Raw genomic sequence first — 20,551 nt, 5'->3', positions numbered from 1 at the left:
ATCGTTGCGTGCGGCGCGAGCAGTGAAGCGCAAAGCGGCATTCCGATGACACCGTCGCAGTTCACGATCAACTTTCACAGCTTGCAGTAATTAGACCCGGGTTACACTCGGCGCTGCATCGTGACACGCTTTGGCCACTGCTGCTGCGACTGTGGCTACGGACGTCACCCGTGTTCCAAACGGGGACTCGAATGCCACCACCAGTTCGTGGGTTCTGAATCACAAGCAGTTGAAATCATCTTCTTGGTTCTTTCGGTAAAGTCACGTAGAAGGGAAGTAATACAATAATAAAAATAGAACATAATAAAGTAATTATATCATTTTATTATATTATTTTATTATGTTTTATTTTTATTATTTTATTACTTCCCTTCTACGTGACTTTACCGAAAGAACCAAGAAGATGAATCCCTGCAGTCACGAAAGCTTTAAATCGAAATTTAAGTGGTTGGAAGTTCCACATTGTAATGGCGAGGGCCCTAATCAACAATTGAAACAATCGATTCTACCCCCCCCCCCCCCAAATAAATACAACTGCACAGTCCCTTTGTCAATTCAGTGATGGATGAAAAATGTCGGCTATGATGGTTTGACCATACTTCATCACTGTGGTCAACGTGAGATGAGTGGGAGGGGGGGTTTGCCGTCTTCCCCCGTTTGTGAAAGTGTGGGAGAGTCAGCTGTCGTCTTTGTGATGAAGCCATCGCGTGAGCATAACAACTCTGCTACGTGATCCTGTGTACAAGCAGCTATACTGCTATTCTGTGCACATGCGAACAGCTAAACTGTTATGCTATGTGTACATCTGAGCAGCTATACCGCACGAGTTATGCTATGCGCAGCTGCGTATTGATGATTGTCCGCGCAGGCAGGCCTCATCGATGGTTTCGTTCCGGTAAAACGGTAAACGAAGACGCGACCTGGCATCTGCAGCTACACGAGTGGTAAACGAGTGGTTGTGTTTTCACATTTTTTTTTATTGACAAGAATATCCCCAGCCGAGGCCGCTGGTCACGACAGCCTCCAGGCTAACACGAACCTGGCGAGGACACGCGTGTCCCTCTGCCCGCTCGCTGCCCGTCCGCGCGCGGGACGAGGCGGCGTGCTCGAGACGAGCGAGCGCTCGCGCTCCGAGCCATTGCACTGTGTTTTCGCTTCACGCACACAAACACGGTCACAGGAGTCGATCACGGCTACAGCTAGAGCCCACCTGGGCACACGCACAGACCCGCGTCGTCGTCGTCATCATCATCATCATAAATAGCGGCGTCATATAAAACTAAAACAATGAAACACAACGGTGAAATAAATATAAATGCTTTCCAGGTTTTTTTTTTTCATTAATTCGACAATTGTAAGGTATATATTTGAAATTACAAAAATTAAACCATTAAATGAAATGTCGACGGGTACGAGAGTTTAGATTTTTTTTTCTTTCTCCTGTAGTCATCATCATCTCGTTGACGCCACACAAACAATTATGGTACATTCTAAAATCACTACGCACGGCTCACTTACACCAACACACGAGGCTGCGCCGTCTGACAGAGCCACGACACTTCTCTTAAAACACGGGACACTTAAAATTCACGTGAAGCCACGCCTTTGAAATTGCATTTCACTCGAAGGATGGGGGTGTGGGAGGAGATTTTTTTTTTTGTTAAAACGAGGCGGCCGTCGAAATTCTCGGAGCGGCGCCGTCGCCCGAGCCCCGGCGACGCCGTGACGCCCGGCGAGGGATTCCGCGGCGCTCCCTTTGATTCACAGCCAGCGGCGGGGGAGAGCCCCCCCCCCATCGCTCAACGACATTGCTCTTGGGTTGCGAGGGACAGGCTCAGATATCCTTCTGCTCCATTTTAATCATTTTAACGGCTTCCTCCGTCTCAAGTCTCTCCTCCTCCACGCGCGCCTCCGGGCCGGGCGCCGCCGGCGATCCCTCGGTGCCGCTCGCGCCGCAGCCAGCCCCGACATCGCGCGGGACGCGTTCAGGTTCGTTGGCAACGAAGGAGGAGTGCGGCGCTCCTTTTGAAACTCGCGCGTCGGGCGCAAGCTGCCAACCCGCGAGTCCGTACGTCGGCGCGTCGCGGCAGGCGTCGCGCTCGTCCTCGATCCCGCGCGTCGGCGTCGCCGCGTCCGCCGCGGCTCGGGCGCCGGAACCGTTTGTCGGCGGGGACGCGGCCTCCCCGCCGCCGTCGGAGCGACCCGCGAGCGGGGAGCGCCCGACCGACAGCCGCTCCAGGGCCGCGTCGCCCTCCGCCTCGACCTCGAACGCCGCCTCGCCGCGGCAGACGATCCGATCCGGGCCCCCGCCGCCGTCCGCGACGTCGCCGCGCGTCGAGGGGCCGACGGCGGCTCCGTGCCGGGGGCGCGTCGGCGCCTCCCGCTGCTCGCGAGCGAGACGCGGCGGCGGCTCCTGCTCCCGGCACGCGCCGGGCCGCGGGGGCCCGTCCCGCCACGCGGCGCCGAGCTCCGGGCGAGTCTCCTCGTGCGCCACGACGCCCGGCGGCGCGTCCTGGAGGGGGGGCGGCGAGCGGAGACGCTCCGGGGCGGTCGTGCGCGCAGTCGACGGCGGGGGACATCTCCTGCAGGGTGGGCGCGTCCTGGGCCCCGTGCAGAGGCACGCAGCTCAGGCCGTATTCCTCGCCGTGGAAGAGGCAGGAGGCCGAGGACGAGTTGCTCGGGAAGAGGGACATGGACGGAAGGTCGTCCGACGGGAAGCTGAAGAGCGAGGAGTCGAGGCTGTAGGAAGACATCTCTCCGACTCGCTCGCCCTTCACGTGAAGCTCTCCCTCCACCCTGCCCAGGTGCAGCGCCGACGGTATCCGGTACTCGACGCCCGTCGTGCCGTCTCCCCCATCTTCGGACGAGCAGAGCGTCGAGGCGAACCCGCTGCTGGGGCTGTCGGGGTCTCCGTCCTCCCCGCTCATCACGTCGCCGCTCATCACGTCGCCGGCAAATAGCTGCATCATGGGGCTGTTATCTCTGCCCGACATTCTGCTGGGACGGGGTGGGACAGACGGCGAGCAGAGGCTTGACGTGACGCGATGGCGATCTCACAGCGCACCACATCCCGGACAAACACCGTACTCCAGTAAACACACACACACACACAAAAAAACCCGACTGCTTTGGAAACAATGGCACGGAGATGTTCGTATCTGGCAGGCGCTGTGATAACCTCTCCTCATCAATCAATAAAGTGAGTACCATATGAAGTTCATCAACAGTGGTGATTCTATGTAGAGACTACCCTCCACTTTGAAAATGTTCAACTTCCGCCACTGGTTCAGGGCTGTCAACAGTGAATGCACTAAGACAAAGCTGCACCCAGACTGCTGGGGCAGGTACTCAATTAAGGCTGAACTGACCTAGGGGGCAGGCCTAGCAACTCGGATGGCCAAGTTCGTAGCGCGGCGCCACCGCTCCCCACACTGTGACAACGCCGCGAAGCGCCGGTGAAGTCACCACAGCGCTTGCGCCAGGCTAGGTACGCACTTCGAGGCATTTCACGCGAAGCGTGGAAGCTGCGCCGGCAGAAGGAGATCATCGAACAAAGAGGGTCACCGCCTCGCGCGCTTTCAGACGCGCCTCTGTGGCCGTCTGGAACGCTCTTCCTTCCGATATTAGGAAACCACTGGAGCTATGCACTTTTACATCATCGTCATCTACATTGACAAACACATTTCTTGAGAACCGCTTTTAGCGTTCAGTTTGTCCTCCTTCCCACCGCACCTCCAATTCGCGCGGTTTGGCCACGTACGGTGCGAAAGAAGTTCAACGTACGCACGGGACAGACCCAGGCCCCGTGGGGTCTACCGAGCGGCCGGCGGGTTCGCGAACGCCGCTCACCCGAGCATGTCTTGCGGGAGCACGGATTCGCCGAAGGAGCCGCAGGCCCTCTCAACCGCGCCGTGCACCAGGCCCCCGTCGACGCCGGGCCCCCCGAGTGGGCCCCCCGCGTCGTCGCAGCCCGCCTGCTTGCGCTCGAGCTCCAGGCGCATGATGGTGTGGATGAAGTGCGTGCGCACGCGCACCGGGTTGAACTCGATGCGCCCCCCGGGGTTCCCACAGCCGTCCTTGGTGCAACCGCATGGGAACGACAGCCGGTCCACCTGGCGGAGGGAGAGGGACGCGGCAAGGTGAATATATTGGTGGGGGGGGGGAGGGCGCGCGGGGAGAGGTGGGGGGAGCAGGAAGCGGACATGGCGGGGGGGGGGGAGGTTGTACGCAGTTTATTATCCTCGGCGTTTGCATTTCACCAGGAGGGTCAAGTAGTCACCGGGCCTCTCATGGCCGGAGACGGGTCACCTTGGAACGACCTTGCGGGACTCGGCAGTGCGGCGTGGAAGGCCGCGTGCCCCGCTTGCCGGCGTTACCAAAAACCCGCACCGGCGCGTAAGCTTGGCCACGTGACGTGCGGTGCGTCACACGCGCCGTCCCGACGGGACCTCGTCCGGGTCTGTACCACGCGCCACGTGCACGGCTCTGCTGCACCCGACTGGGGTGCCACCGTGGCGAGATGTTAACTACCTCACCTGGTACACATGGGGTCAAGGGGTTTGACCCCGACGCCTGTATTTTTGGAGTTTGCGCGTTCTCCCCGTGTCCGCGTGGTTTTTTTCTCCACATTTGGAATCAACGTCGCCACGCGTTTGTCCCCAATTAATTGTTGAGCTGTCATTTGTGGCCAGATGCCTCCTGAAAGAGAGCTACATAGCTCAGTGGGCCTTCCCTGGTCACAATGCAACATTTATTAGTTTAGACTGCAAGCGCAGCTGCGGGTCTGGGGCTCGGCGTGGCTCGGAGTGGATCAGAGTGGGTCGGAGTGGGTCGGAGTGGATCGGAGTGGATTAGAGTGGGTCGGAGTGGCTGTGCGCAGCACGCTGATGCCAGGGACCGTCAACGACGTCGCTCAGTGCACCGCGCGCGCCTCGAGTGGTGCCACTCACTCTGGAAGCCGCGTTTGCCAGTTGCTTCTTGTGGACGTGGTGGTGCTGGTGTGTTTTATAGCAAAGTCATTTAGTCATCCGGTAAATATCTCGCCGAGTTTCAAGACACTCCAGTTCTGTGCTCGGAGAGTACCCACACGTCTGCACGGATGGCTTCATTAACCCACTTGCTGTTCTTACATGAGCAAGAGCAGCAGGCCAGGGTGATGATTTGGGTGTTTTTGCAATCAGTGCGATCTGCCAACCCGATCCTACAATGCACCCATGTATGCATCACCTTCGCGGTTTGTCTGGGAGCGGCGTTGGTTTGGCGTGGGTTCGTGGTGTAGCTCGTCAGAGTGCGGTGTTGAAGGTAAAATTAAAGGAGCAGCCGTGCTGTCACTTGCTCACGCCACAACCAGCCAAACGAGCCTCCTAGAGGCTAGATTTGAGGCTTTCGTGACTGCAAGGATTCATACACTTAGGTTTTTTCGGTAAAGTCACGTAGAGGCTGTTTTGGCCGCACGTCAAAGCATGGCGTGTTGCAGGCGTGGCCCATCGCGGTTCACGCGTGCCTCATCGCAGCGCGGTGCGGCTGCGATTCATCGGAGCGCGGCACGGGGACAGCAGGTGCGGTGAATCGCGGCGCCGGCGTTGGCGCGGTTAATGGGGGCGCGGGCATCACCTGGCAGGAGATGCCGGCCTGGCTGCACGGACACGTCTCGGGGTCGCAGTACGCACGGCAGTCGCATCCGCACTCCTCGCGCGACACGCGGATCGCTCGCAGCTGCTGCTTCTCGTCGCCGTCGATGCGCCGCACGCCCGAGGCGCGCAGCATGGCGCGCCGCTTGCGCGTGGGCAGCGGCTGCAGGAAGAAGTAGTCGTCCACCTGCACGGCACGCACGTCCACCTCCTCGTCCGCGATGTCCTCCACCGTGAGGGCGCGGGCACGGTCGCAGTCCTGCGTGCCGTTCTGCGTCAGCTGCTCCCACGGGGGTGGGGGGGTAGGGGGTAGGGGTGTAGGGGGTAGGGGTAGGGGTGTGGGGGGTAGGGGTGGGGGGTAGGGGTGTGGGGTGGGGATGGGGGTAAGGGTGGGGATTGGGGTGGGGGTAGGGATTGGGGTGGGGGGTAGGGGTGGGGGGTAGGGGTGGGGGGTAGGGGTGGGGGGTAGGGGTGGGGGGGTGGTGGTGGGGGTAGGGGTGGGGATGTGGGGGTAAGGGTGGGGATTGGGGTGGGGGTAAGGATTGGGGTGGGGGTAGGGGTGGGGTGGGGGGTAGGGATGGGGGTGAGGGTAGGGTGGGGGGGTAGGAGTGGGGGGTAGGGGTGGGGGCAGGGATGGGGGGCAGGGATGGGGGTAGGGGTAGGGGTGGGGGTAGGGGTGGGGGGGTGGGTGGTAGTGGTGGGGGGTAGGGGTGGGGGGTGGGGGGTAGTGGTGGGCAGTGACGGAGTGGAGTGGTGAGCACGCTCTGCGTTACGAAACCGGTGACCCCAATTCAGTTTTGTTGACCCGCCCACACTGGGCATCTGTGACAAAAAGCTTCATGGCTCATCGGATTCCTCCTGCAGTCGAAATTAAGATTCAGATTCTGATTCACGCTCGCGACCAACACCAGTGACGGTCCTGGGCCTCCCCTAGGTCGACTCTGCCTTAAATAAGTACCTGGTGTGGTGTGTATACATCGCCACTGGGGAGACAAAGGCGGCCGGGCGTGGTGCTGGCCACCCACCCCATCGTGTGCCGTGCCGGCCTTCCCAGGTGCTCGCTAACAGCACTTGCCCCTACAGTCTGTCGAGGCGACACGGGGGACCTTTGTCTTTGGGGTGCCGGGTTGGGGTTGAAGGTCGTGACACCCGGCCGAGATGGAGGGGGGGAGGGAGGGAGGGAGGGATGGGTGAGCAGTTGCGAACCGATCCTCCCCCCTCCTCCCACCTCCCCTTCCCCTACGCGCCGTCAGCTGCTGTTGCCATGTGACTGTCTTCACCGTGCGCTTGTGCTGCTGCCGGAGCAGCGCTTGTGCTGCCTGGCCACACACACGCGGTGTTTGGGCATTCTCTCTGCCATGCGAAGAGGCACGCTCTCGTGCCGGGCTCTTCACTCGCACGCTCGGTGTAGTTACGTCGATCCGCTTTCTGGTTGATCCACATTGCCCGTCGATGCGGGAGTGGAGGGGCGGCACACAGCACCCCACCCGGCTCGTGTCGACTTCCTCATTTCTTTTTTCTCCGTGTGTTTAGTTCGTCGTCCTGCCCTCCCCCGCACCTCCGATGAGCACGGCTGGCCACGTACGGCGCGAAAAAAGTTCAACGCACGTACACTGTAACACCGTACGCCCGGGCGCATTGAAGAGCCACCCTCGAAGCGACGCCGCTCGTCGTTCTTGCCCAAGCGCGACGGTTCGAATTCCAGCGGCCGCCCTGGGTAATACCGCGATGCGCATTAATCTTATAAACGCTACGCGCTGTCTGCTACGCTGTGGACGTTAACGATCCTGTGACGGGATTCACAAGAGCAGGCCACTGCGTGCCCAACGCCACGGTGCAATTATTATTTTTTTAATTACCACGTTACTCAATTCGAATATACGGTCGCAATCATCCTTGCTTTTTAAAACTCGGCAGGACCCTCCTGACAAAGAAATATAATGGAGAAATCCGATGAGCTATGAAGCTCAGCAAGAGTCACGAGACTCAGTGAGGCTTTCCTGGCAAACAAACAAACAGAAAATAAAACGGTGCCTGTGCATCTCTCGTGCCGATCACCGAGTGGGCGAGATCGTTTTGTGAAGAGACGAGCGAAAGCAGCAGCAGCTGCTGCCCCCCCCCCCCCCCTGAGCCTCCCCCACAGGCTTCGCCCTGCCCTCCCCCCTCGCCCTCCCCCCTCGCCCTCCCCCCTCGCCCTCCCCCCTCGCCTCCTCCCCCCTCGCCCTCCCCCCTCGCCCTCCCCCTCGCCCTCCCCCCTCGCCCTCCCCCCCTCGCCCTCCCCCCTCGCCCTCCCCCCTCGCCCTCCCCCCTCGCCCTCCCCCCTCGCCCTCCCCCCTCGCCCTCCCCCCTCGCCCTCCCCCCTCGCCCCTCCCCCTCGCCCTCCCCCCTCGCCCTCCCCACCCCTCGCCCTCCCCCCTCGCCATCCCCCTCGCCATCCCCCCGCATCCCCCCTCGCCCTCCCCCCTCGCCCTCCCCCCTCGCCCTCCCCCCTCGCCCTCCCCCCTCGCCTCCCCCCTCGCCATCCCCCCTCGCCCTCCCCCCTCGCCCTCCCCCCCTCGCCCTCCCCCCTCGCCATCCCCCCTCGCCCTCCCACCCTCGCCTCCCCCCTCGCCCTCCCCCCTCGCCCTCCCCCCCCCGCCCTCCCACCCCTGTGCCGCCCGCTCCCAGTGCATCACTCGACGGTCGCTTTCGGACGAGGCTCCGGCGGCCGTCTGGAATGCTCTTCCGATGTCAGGAAGCCACTGGAGTTGCGCACTTTTACATCATCCACATCGACAAACTCATTTCCTTAAAACCGCTTTTGCGCGTTCAGCCGTTGCCTTTCCCCGGCACCTCCGACCCGTGCGGTGGGCTACGTACGGCGCGAAAATAAGTCGCAACGTGCGCGGGCGCACGCGTACCTGCGTGCGGAGGGCGTTGAGCCTCTCCTCCTTGAGGTGCTGGCGCAGCACGTGCTGGTGCACGTTCTCGCGCTCAGCGCGCAAACTCGCCCAGCGAGTAGACGGCGACGTGGTCGTGGCGGCTCGCCATGCCCAGCGTGCTGCCGCCCTGGCTGGGCACGCTGGTGAAGCCCTGGCGCCGCGGGAAGTGGAAACACCGTCACCTGGCCGAAAGCGCACGCTCTTGCCGCGCTGACGCTTCGGCGGGTGTAGGATGGAGGAGGCTGCGGAGGAAACGCCGGCATCACAATCGCGCCACCGCATCACAATTGCATCACGCTACGGAGCCTCCCAGTCCCCGGCTTCGAACTAAGGCGTCGTATGTGTACGTACGTACGTAGAACTTCTTTCGCACAGTACGATGCCAACCGTGCTCATCGGAGGTGAGCATCACCACCTGCCTCGATTTTCCCAGGACTATCCTTTTGTTGAGACGGCTGCCCTGAGAAGCATGCCTTTCCGGGGGCATTAATAATTTAATCTCCCGGCTTTGTCAGTTGTGTAACGACGCACCACTCCACACGTAGTGCTGCCATCTTCGAGGATTGCGAGGCAGTCTTCTTCCCGTAGCTATGTCCCGGTTTTTATGTACCTTAGATCAGGCAACACTACTCCGAACTGGAATTGATGAGAGATATCGTGGAGAGGGTGAAGCTTTGTAAAGGGCACTGACGGAGCCAGTGGGGGGGGGGGGGGTGAGGTGGTACTTTCCCCCCCAATGATCCAATCGAAATCCCTAATTTCGATAAGATCATTGGGGTTTATTAGTAATAAATCGGTATTTTGCGACCCCCACTGCCACTGTGTAGCATATTATTACGTAACAGGGACTCTATGAGATGATAGGACAATAAACTGAGTCCATAATTGGCAATAAGTAACGGCAAAGCGGTTATAAGTGACTCAGAATTGTGCGCAGTTGCGTAAACAGTCCACGACTTCCCTGAAGGCAAACACCTTCAGCGAGCGCGATGCCGATCACACAACGCGGTTCGAATTCGACCCTCGATCGATGGCTGCGCCATCGCCGCACGCGCGTCGAATAAAAAGCAAGGGACAAGTCCTTACTTACTAACAACTCCTCTATCATTTTTCATTGCTGGAGGGGTTGCCCCCCCCCTACCTGAAAACCCTGGCTCTGCCATTGGTAAAGGGTGCGCCTACGAGGTTCGATTGCGCAGAGAGACGGCGCCGCTTGGCTGCTCACTTCCGAACGTAGGGGGCGTTTACAAAAACGGGAAACGATGATTCTCTCCGCCCGCGTGCGGTTGGCAGCGCTCCACAGCACCTCGCCAGGAACTCCTTGCAGCAAAAACGTCGTTGGTGCATTAAGAACAAATTCATTGTTATTGTCACGGCCGTGTGTCATCGATTGCCCGCCTACCCAACAACGCACGTCAGTGACTTATTGAAAACGCAGCTTGCGACCGATGGTACACGGAGTTTGGGAGCGGATTACGCGAATCGCTAATAAGAATCTATGCGCACGTCCGGCCCCCTTAGCAACCTGCTCGTGGATGAGCGCGTCCCTACGGGGCCGTGCGAGTCGTCGAGATTATTTGACCATACTTCACCACGCCGGTCACCGAGGAGTGAAGGTGGGGGGGGTGAGCACAGACGTAGACTCCGCTGCCCTCTGCCGACCGTTACATAGCTCAGCCCAACGACAAGCTCGTGGGCATGATGGCGATCATCACTCATCCAAGCACAACCCCTGCTAAGGCTTCCGAGATCCGATGAGATCGGGGGCGCGCTCCAGGTGACGGTAGTCACAGGCTCATCATTAAAATGGTAAACGAGTCACGTTCCCATAATGACGGAATAACGTTGCGCTGAAGAGAATTTGTCTCGTCCGAATTCTACGCGAATAACAAACGACGCCCGCGACGATGACGGCGACGACGATCGCGGGTCCCTGGGATTGCCAGCAGGCGCCGAGCCAGACGAGCCACCCCCAGGCGCTGGCGAGCGACCGGCGAACGCGCTGGCCCCTGGCCCACCGCCGGGAGCGGTGTCATCAAGCGGATCACGGGGATCGGCGGGAGTTTGGGAGCGGAGCGGCAGGGCGGGGAGCGGCGCGTGCAGGGGCCTCACGTGTGAAGTGCGTGTCTGCCGGAGGGTTGACGCTGTCTCCGCTGTCGACGCTCTCGCTGCCCGAGAGCTCCTCCTCCGAGTCCTTGGAGGAGGAGCACGGGGAGTCGCCCTCCACCTCCTCGAACTTCCTCTTGAGCACCTCACTCATCGTGGCTCCGCAGAAGCCGCCGCTCACTGCCGGGATATCGCACAGCGAGCGCCCGCCGTTAACAGCCGCCCCCGGCCACCCGACCCGCGGCATTATGCGCACACTGTCATGTGCTGCATAGGGACTCCCGTCATAGCAATGTGGAATTTTCACCGCCGGCTCAGAACCTCCGACGGAGATAGACCGTGTCCCCCGTACTCGTTTGAGACACTTTTGGCTTGAATCTTTCCGAGCGATGCTTGCCACCGGGTAGGATTCTCAGTCACGGCGGCTAACGTCAGCAGTGACAACCGCAATGATTCTGCGCGATCGCCACCAAATCTCGCACTCACCCGCGGGGGTGAAGTATGGTCAAACAGACCCGCCCCCCCTCCCCCCCCGACCCCCACGATCGACACGGCATTAGGAGGCCTCGGTCCAGCAACGGACTGACAAGAGGGGAATAGCGACGACTATTTCTGAGAAGTCACCAGTCGGTCTGGGTCACGGCTCTAAGAGGAAGGAGGAATTTCCACCCCGAGTCGAGGACCACCAACAGTGCTCTGAACAAGGTGTGGAATTCGAGTTGCTCATTTGAATATTGAATCCATCATTCGGCACGCGCCCCGTGTACGAGCAGGCAGGCTGCACAATGGGAGGGGTGGCTCGCACGCAGCCAGGCTGTTTTGGGGGCAGGTGCAGGCGCAGCAGGTGGCGGAGGGAGGCAGGGAGGGAGGCAGGGAGGGAGGCAGGGAGGGGGGGTCACACGAACATCCCCCGTGGCCTGCGGGGCAGACTGCGCGCTGTCCCGGCGTGCAGTCTGCAACAGCGGCCCGTTGCAGGCTCGTGTCGAGCCCTGGCTGCCATCAGGAGCAGATGCCGCTACCGCCGCCGCCGCAGGGTAACGGCTGCGTTCAATCCCCCCGACTGGATTGGTGGCCTCTCTCAGTGAGCTTATGCTGCGGGGGGGCGGGGGGACGATTCTGAATGTTATTTTGTCTCAATTTCGCGTCGAACTGACCGGAAATCTCCGTGGGAAAGGCACGAGGCGTCCGACCGGTGCCCCCGTCTCGCCGAACGTGGACCGGCTCGCGAGCCGGACACCGCCAATTGTGGTGTGTGTGGCCGAGCTTGAATGAAAGCCAAGCCGTGATTTCCTGCTCAAGCAAGCGTGGAGGCGGTGTTCATCTCCTGTTTACAGCACGTGGCCACAGTGAAAATTCCGCTTTCATATGGCAAGGGCAAGCTTGTCTATGGATAGAATACCACCGCATCTAAATCTAGGTCATTTAGCCACGCGATTGGTGATGCCGAGTGAAGACCTGGTCATTGCAAGGGTTGACACCTTTTGTGCAGACCAATCGTGGACATGTTTCTCGATGAGCCTAGAGCTATCAGGAACTCGCAGTATACCGTACAAACGCTACACCTAATGCCACCAAATCTCAGCACAAATAAATTCGTGCCACGAAAACAACAGATGCCAACTCCCCCGACTGTGGGTGAAGCCTGGACAGGTGGCCACCCCACACCATCAAGAGACCAAAGAGACACCGACTCTGCGTCCGCACAATGGTGTGGGGGTACCAGACAACAACAATAAACAACAAAGACAAGCAATAAACAACAAGCGTGCAACTCAGACGCTTCACTACGCTACCCCTTTCGCTTATCGTAGCGTCTGCAGCTATTTTTGCCGTTGGGAAACCTTGCGCCCCCCCCCTGCCCGCATCTCTAAAATAGAGGCGGCGCTCGTTCTGTGTGGGCGGCTCTGGCGTGGCGCACGCGGCTCCGCCAGGGCCGGGTTTCCCAACCCCGAAACGCGCCAACGGCCTGGATCGGCGCAAATCGGTTCCACGGACGCAGCGCGGCTCGCTGGAAGGCCCAGTCCACGCACTCAACACTCGTCGCGTGTTTCCTGCGGGAGTTTTTTTTTGTTGTGAATTAAAAAAGTCCCAGAGGAAACATTCCGATTGAAACCATTCAGGCACACGGGTAACAACAACACACGCCTCCTGCGCCAACTCTCCCAGGACACGCACAAAAAAACCTGACCCCCCCCCCACTCCTCTGCTACCTCCCTCCTTGTGCCAGCCTCAATCACATCCAGGGCCAAGCGTTGTGCTGCTTTGCACCGGGCATCTGCCAAAGAGAACTGTTGACCAACTGCGTACCCAGGCTAAATGTCTTCAGAATTAACAGCGGTGAGTCGGTTCACTTGATTCGACCAGATGGGAGCCCACCGACACCAAGCAACCTGTTTGCAAGTAAAAACAATGTGTAGAGAAAAAGTGGGACAAATGATTAAGACAGAAATTGCGGGAAACTTGTGCAGATATTTGAACTGCGGAAGCTAATACGGAGGAAAAAAGCAAGCTTTAAATGTGCATCTATGGACAGAACTCCATTTATCCGCTTTGTTGTGGGCGGGTAAACCTCCGTTAATCCGGTTTATCCGTGAGGTTATCCGCGACCGTATCCTTGAGCAAACACCGTGGAAAACCACGGATAAGAGGACGTCTCTGCTGATCATATCCAGTTATCCGCAAATAATGTTGCAGATATAATAGGTCACCATTCAGCAATGAGCAGCAGGTCAAGTCATAGATGATCACGGATAATGGGAAGGAGAGGATTGCAGATTAAAGGATCAGCCACCAAATTGGTTCCGCGGATAACAGGCGTCGTGAGTAATCCAGCCACGGGCGTGGATTTCTGAAGTATTTTACACGTAACAATTAACAAAAATACACAGGAAAATATGACGAACAAGAAGCCGGGCATGACAGCAAATGAAATACATAAAACAGTTTGACAATTGATGCAACTGGCGGTATCTGATGCAAAGCTCTTGGGTAAATATCAACGAGAGAGAGCGTTAATGGAAGGAATGCCACGATCGCCGACATGTTTGACAAAGGCCACGGGTCGCACAGAGAGCAGAGATGCAAAACTTCCTTTTTGAAACAAGCCACGATGGTTGCCTGCATCGTGAACCCAAAACACATCACCGTCGTGCCCTACTGGGGACACGTGGCCGCCGAATATCCACCGTGGCGCGTTGAGCATCGAGAGAGACCTGCGAGCGGCCTGAAGGCGCGATGATTAGCGACGCCGAGAAGTGATTAGCGGCGGCGACGAGGAGCGGAGGAAGGAGGAGCAGCGCTGGGAATTGCGACGACGAGACCTCGGGACGGCCTCGTCACGCAGAGTGCAGCGGTGACCGTGAAGATGTTCCCGTTGCCATGGAGAGGGACTGACGTTGCAGCAGAAAATTCATCGCAAACGAATAGCCACCGATCCTTATGCTGAAGCCATATCTGCGTGTCTTAGTAGAGTGTGTGTACACGTGGATAAGTGGAGTTTCATATACACGCAGAGAAGGTATGTTAACCGCTTGTCTGGGGTTCTTCCTAGCTCGTGGTCCATTGGCTTCCTCCCTCCACCTGATACCCCACCGATTTTATTTATAATCTATAGATGTAGCAACTCCACACCGATGCCACTTGCCTGGGCAGCACTCGCATCTATTATCTCAATTTTCTGCTGCATCTTATTTGCCCAAAGATAATAATTATTATTAATCACACATTTAAAAGTCTTGCTTGATCGGAAATACATTTTCATCCAAGGCTCAGCCTCCTCCGAATGTATCGCTGATCCTGGCACGAGATTTACTTGAGAAGTTTGCGACGTTGCGTATATCCCCGCCCCGTGCCACACTCTCCGAAACCCTTCCCCGTGAAGCGGGGAGCGCCCATCGTTCCCAGATGCGCCGTCTCGTGTCGTCCAATTCTGCAGCTCTGCTAATTAGGCCATCACCACTTTTGCAGCCAATACGCTCCCACGTGAGCGCGATACTGTGCCCACAAATAATTATCCATTCCATGCAAGCGTCCAGATACATTATCACACAATTAAAAACAGTTTCCCTTTGGCCAGTTTTTTTCAATTAAATAATCAATTCCTTTGTTTTCAGGCTCAGGTCTCATTCCCGAGAGAAATGCCGATTCTCATAGGATCCTCGTTTAGCGAAAATTGCAATTTTTATTTGCCGCGTTAGGAGACGCCGTACAGCGGAGACGTGCGTCAGGAGGAAGCGACGAGACAGAGCATTTTTCTGTCAAATAATAGACAGTGCGCGTGGCGTCGTGTCGTGCAGTGCGCACGAAACGCAACTCCGCGGGGGAGCTCTTTGAGATGCGCGGGGCCCCGTGACATGAGTTAGATGTGGCCCCGAGTGCAGTAAGATGAATGAGAGCCGCTGGGCGGTACGAGCAGCAGCAGCAGCAGCCAGGAGAGAACTCGAGGCCAGAACCCCAGTGTCGTCGACTGCAGGTGATGGGGAGGCAGCAGACTGCGTGGTGTGCGCGCGTGCATCATCCTGTCCGCTTATCTGTTCCCACCGCTTACACACAGAACAGAGTCCTGGGGATGCAGATAAGGGGCCTAAATCTTGAGTCAGCGGAAAGGCCGTTTCCACTGACATGTGGACAATTTCCTGCAGTTTTTCGCTAATCTGGCCATTTGCCACCCCACCCCCCACATCAAATTGCAGAAATGGGGCTGCAGATGCAGATGATACGAATCAGATCATAAGCGCTTCAACACAATCGCATATCATAGTTTGCAATTGCAATATGACGCCCCCCTCCTCCCACCTCTTGAGAGAGCAAGTGAAAGCAGCACGCCTCTAAGCGAGCACCACGGTAGCCTGAGCAACGCTCGGCACTGTCAGTGCCGTCGGTGGCATCGCGACTCACACATTTTGCCGATTCGCGTCATTCCGACGGGCTCGGTTCAGACGCAGCGGCGTAGCGTCGCTTGGCACGCGTTCTGGTGCAAGCTTGTCCACCCTGCCCCCCCCACCCCGCTCACTGTGCGTTGCCCGGTGTCTGGGCTTCCTTCCGACCCGTGCAGTTGCACCACTCGCGCCAGGCGATCGCTGCGCCGACGAGCACGGACACGCTTTGTGGCTGCGGCAGAGAAGAAACGTCCAGCGCGTAATGTTCCTAAGATAAGCCGCAGTTGTTTCGGCAGCTACACGCGAGGTTGAAAACACTTTTTTAAAGAAATAAATGTTTAGCCTTATGGTGGAAGAATCGAGTCAAAGTTCTGATCTGAAACCAAAGGCGTTCTTTGCCCCCTGGAGGATCGCCCGTCAGCGAGAACAGTGAATTATTGTCCGCGCGAACGCAACTCGGGCAAGCCGCAGAGTGCCGTGCGCGCTGACAGCACTGGGAACGGGACTCGGTGTCTTTTTGGCCTCTGTGGACAGAGTAAAAAAAACGTGAAAAAATTTACAGCCTTCCATCAATCCACTGCTGGATAAATGTGTCCCTGCGCCCCGTCACGGGCGGTTGCCCGATCATAATTCACGACACTGGTTAGCGCCGTTTGGTGAAGGTGGGGGTGGGGATGGTGGAGGGGTCAGACCCAGAACTGGTTCAGACATCAGTACCCACCCTCTGATGCTAGCCGTGATTAGGAATTGAACCTCGAGTGACCGATGTGCCACAGCTGCACCCTCACGTCGAGAGAAAAAAAAACAGAAATCTTCCCGTGTTCAAAGAGGCCACCCTCGACGACGCATGAGTGGGGAAGGGGAGCAAAACCCAGAACCAGTTCCGTAGGTGCCGTCTCGCCACCCCAGCGGGTGACCCCCCCATCGGCCCGCAACCCGAGGCTCCCACGCAGGCCGGCGAGCCAGCCTCTCACTGCCACCGCAACGTCTTCCTGTGCTAAGAATAAACTCATTCAAAAACGCACTGTACACGCGCTGCAACACACACACACGCGCACACGCGCGCACAAACGTGTGTTGCCGGGCCCTGGTCCCCCGCTGCCTTCGGGGCTTGTGTGTTTATGCGTTCTTGTACGATTGCGTGCTCTCAAAATACCAAAAAATAAGGCCGTGCTGGGTAAACGGTGGCAGAGTGGGCACCGCGCTGAGCCGCAAACCCGGCGACCTGCGTGCAACAGCGGCGGCGGCGGCGGCGGCTGGAATCCGAGCCGGTGCTCGCCCACGACGAGCAAATAGCAGCACTGGGAGACACGCCGCTGGCCATACGGGCGGCGTGTCGCCCTGCGTCCCGCGCTTGCCAACAGCACCTGCCTGCCCCCAATGGACCGCGGCGGATATAAAGCAGATCTTTGTTTCGTACAAATGTGCAGTGAGCAGTGGCGGTTCGAACACACGCCACGTTTGTAATGTCGAACACCTGGGTTAGGTTCTTGGCCATTGCGCCTCGGTGGCAAATGCCATCCGAACACGTTGGTGCGTCTCGAATAGGTCGCCTTAAATGAGTCTACCTGGTTGTGCTTGTGCACCGCTGGCAATGCGGCATCACCAAAGAATTTGTTGAAGTGAACAGCCGGTGTGATGTGCGAACAGCAGCACTGGCGAGACGAGAACGTTGCAAGCCACGGGATAATGGTCTCGCTACCCCGTCCTGTGCCATGCTAGCCTTCACGTGCGCTTGCTAACAGCACTTGCCTCTACAGCAGATCAGTCGAGATGGGAGGAACTCTTATGCGACGAATGACTAGAACGACCAGAAATGTTTAACACGTGATAATTATTCAGATTTTCACAATAATCTCGTGTGACCCTTAACCCTGTGCCATTTCCTCCGACATGGGTTGGTGCCACATTGTCCACGATTGCGCCATTAGATTTCACCATCTTAAGCACTTTCCCTCTCGACGTGTGCCATCATTAGACGCAGCCTCTTGCCATGTGCACATTAAGGTGGCGGATGGATTTCTCGTGGCAGCGAGTAAAGTAAGGGTGCCTCCACTTATTCCCACCCATGTGAGCGGTGTTTACACTGCGGGCTAAATGGCCCTTGGGAGAGGGAGGCTCACCCCTCCAGGAATGTTCCCACAAATGACCCCTGCCAATCTGCCGTCTTTTGCCGAATACTGTACTCATTACCGGCCATTCTCACTTCACCGCTGGAGAGGTCTGCTTTTGTTGATGGCCACTGTTCACAGCAACCCGTTCTCATAAAAAAACACGATGGAAATTTCCCACAATTTTAAGTGGAAAGGCACTTTTGTATGATAAAAAATTAAGCTCCGAACATTTAGGCTTTGGGACCGATTACAATTACACCACCCGTGCCCGAAGACACTCGTCAATTCGTTTTGTTTTTTTAAAAGAGGCCTTTATTTATGAGGCTGCCGTCAGGAACCGAGCCACTCTCGAGGGAATGGGCGCGCAGTGTCCTTGATCGGGAGGGTCGTTGGCCTCCTCCCCTCCTGCGCGGATCGTCAAAGAGGCCGGAGAGAGAGAGAGAGCAGACCCGCCTGGAGATGAGAAGCGGTCATCAATAATCCATGGCCACCTTCCTGCACAGGCTCGCGCACGCCGTTAAGCGAGTGGCGCCCGTGTGGGGCACGATCCATCCGCAGCGGTGCCACCGCACCGTCGCACGGACCTCGAAAGGCGGCACGAGTTGGGTGCACGAGCTGTAGCGTCAGCTGTTCCGCCGCTGCTGCTGATGCTGTACACGGGATCACATGACTCATCCGAAAGATTCGTGGCTCGGCATTTAAATGTTACCGGGAAGTCGGGCAACTCTGAGATCACCGCGCGAAATGTCGCAAAACATCAGGCACCCCCCCAAATAAAAAAAAATTGGAGAAAAAAACCCCCATACCGGTGGCAGGATGTCCATACATGGCATGGAAAACAGTCTGCTTGCCGGCGCATAAAGTGCCAATTGGAACAACGTGTGTCCATGCAGCGTTACACGAAGTCAGCCGGGGAGAATTGTTAAACGTTTCTTATCCTGCCACAGGGGCAACATCATTCGGAACGACGCGAAACACAACAATTGTGCCCAGCTGCGACCACTCATTCCCTCCTCCTCCTGTGACTGTTTTGCAGTGGGGGGGGGGTAGAGAAACGGAGCGGCAGGGAGGAAACAAAGGAGGGGGGGGGGCATTTAAAGCGCCAGACAAAGCCACAGCGCATGACGGAGTGTGCCGGACGAGGCAAGCGAAGGCCGAACCTCTTCCCTGCCTCGGCGCGTTCCTGCGGGGAATGAACGAGGGTTGTGGATGTGTGTGGGGGGGGGAGAGAGACCCCCTTCGAGTTGGCTGGCTGGCTGGCTGGGTGCAAGGGGGGGGGGTGGGTTACCTGTACGTGTGAGCCGAGCGAGGCGGGTGCGGCGACGTCTCCCGCTCCTGCCGCCAGCAGCACAGAGAGACACCGACAGCCGCCGCCGCTGCTGCTGCTCTGGACAGACAAAAGCCGCCCCAGAGGAGGTATGGAACCAGCCCCTTTCGCACGCCGCGCAAGCCCCGGCCAATGCGCGGCCTCCCCTCCCGGCGCATTAGCATCGCGGAGGCCGGCCGGCACCCCCCACTACCACCACCAGGATAAGCCGCCTCCCCGGATAGGGCAGAGGGAGGAGTGGGGGGGGCTCCATTGGACCGGCGTCTTTGTGGCGTCACTACCACCACCCACCCAGCCAGCCACATCGCATCCACCCCACCCAGCCCGTGGTGGTTGGTGGATGGGTGAGTGTGTGGAGGGTGGGGGGGGCAAGGCTGCTGAGGCTGCGGGTATCGGTGTGGAGGGAGGGAGGGAGACATTCCTGCTCAAGGCGCCACTGATAGTGGAGGTTTAACTCGAGGGGAGTTTGCTGCGAGCCTGGGTCTGGCGGCTCTCGCGAGATCGTGCCCGCGGAGGGTGGCTGCTAGTTGGTGGTGGTGTCTGTGGCAGCCCACCCACACACCACCACCACCACCCACACACCACCACCCACACACCACCACCACCACACACCACCACACCACCCACACCACCCCCACACACCACCACCACACACCACCACACACCACCACCCACCACAACCACCCACCACCGCCGACCACCACCCACCACCACCCAGCACCACCACCACCACCCACCACCACCCACCACAACCACCCACACCCACCACCACCACCCACACCCACCACCACCACCCACACCCACCACCACCCACTACCACCAACCACCCACCACAACCACCCACCATCTCTCTAGACACGTGCTGCGTGGTCAATGCAAGTTCCAGTTCAGACCGACAGCAAACATCGTGCCCGTTCGTTTGACGAGCACAGAAGCAGCAAAATTAAAACACACACAACACGTAACACTGCAGGCATTTACACGAAAAAAGTTAACAGTGGGTATACAAACAGCGAGCGGCTTAAAGGCCACGAGAACATTTGCTTACAGGAGGACTCGCAACACGAGATATTGCAATGGGAGTGACAGCGAGCGAGCGAGGGGCTTTCTGTCACTGTCGCTAATCACACGCATCCACAGCGCCGTACAATGTAAGCGGTGTTGCTGTTGCACATCTCTCTCTCTAAGCGTCCCCAGCAAACTCGACGAAATTAGCAGAAGGCAAATCACGAGACCCTTACTGGCTCGCGCGCGCGTTTATTAGCGAATGTCCCGGCTAATAGGATAAGTGCGATAATTGTTTTTTTACCCTTTTATCTGGCAACAAAACTGTCAACTTTTTTTACAAGGAGTCATGTTTGCATAGACCGCAATACCTGCAGTCATAATGCAAACAAAAAACATAACTCTGATCATGTATGCACTGTCCTTAAAGTTGATTGGTCCACACCCGAGACAGCTTTCCTTAGAGCCTAGTCTCACATGGGTTGGACCAGATAGAAGGGTAAAAAAACAAGTATCATATGTTTTACTGGCAAATGAGTTTCCAATGGTGTAAATGCTTTACCCCGAACTC

General features: G+C 58.0%; 1 protein-coding gene across 1 annotated transcript; it reads right to left on the bottom strand.

The window, feature by feature from the left end:
- Positions 1–1,849: 1,849 nt before the first annotated feature.
- Positions 1,850–19,092, bottom strand: LOC144948880 (uncharacterized). Its single transcript, XM_078878626.1, is given in 8 exon segments — positions 1,850–2,997; positions 3,850–4,112; positions 5,614–5,910; positions 8,531–8,605; positions 8,607–8,722; positions 8,725–8,793; positions 10,664–10,837; positions 18,937–19,092. Coding segments are annotated over 7 exon segments (1,980 nt in total). The 5' UTR covers positions 10,812–10,837; positions 18,937–19,092; the 3' UTR covers positions 1,850–1,985.
- Between the last annotated feature and the right edge of the window lie 1,459 nt (positions 19,093–20,551).

Source organism: Lampetra fluviatilis, chromosome 1, assembly GCF_964198595.1.
Source record: "Lampetra fluviatilis chromosome 1, kcLamFluv1.1, whole genome shotgun sequence".
NCBI classification, from domain to species: domain Eukaryota; kingdom Metazoa; phylum Chordata; class Hyperoartia; order Petromyzontiformes; family Petromyzontidae; genus Lampetra; species Lampetra fluviatilis.
The sequence above is the reverse complement of the archived record's forward strand: the minus strand, read 5'-3'. Positions and strand labels throughout refer to the sequence as shown.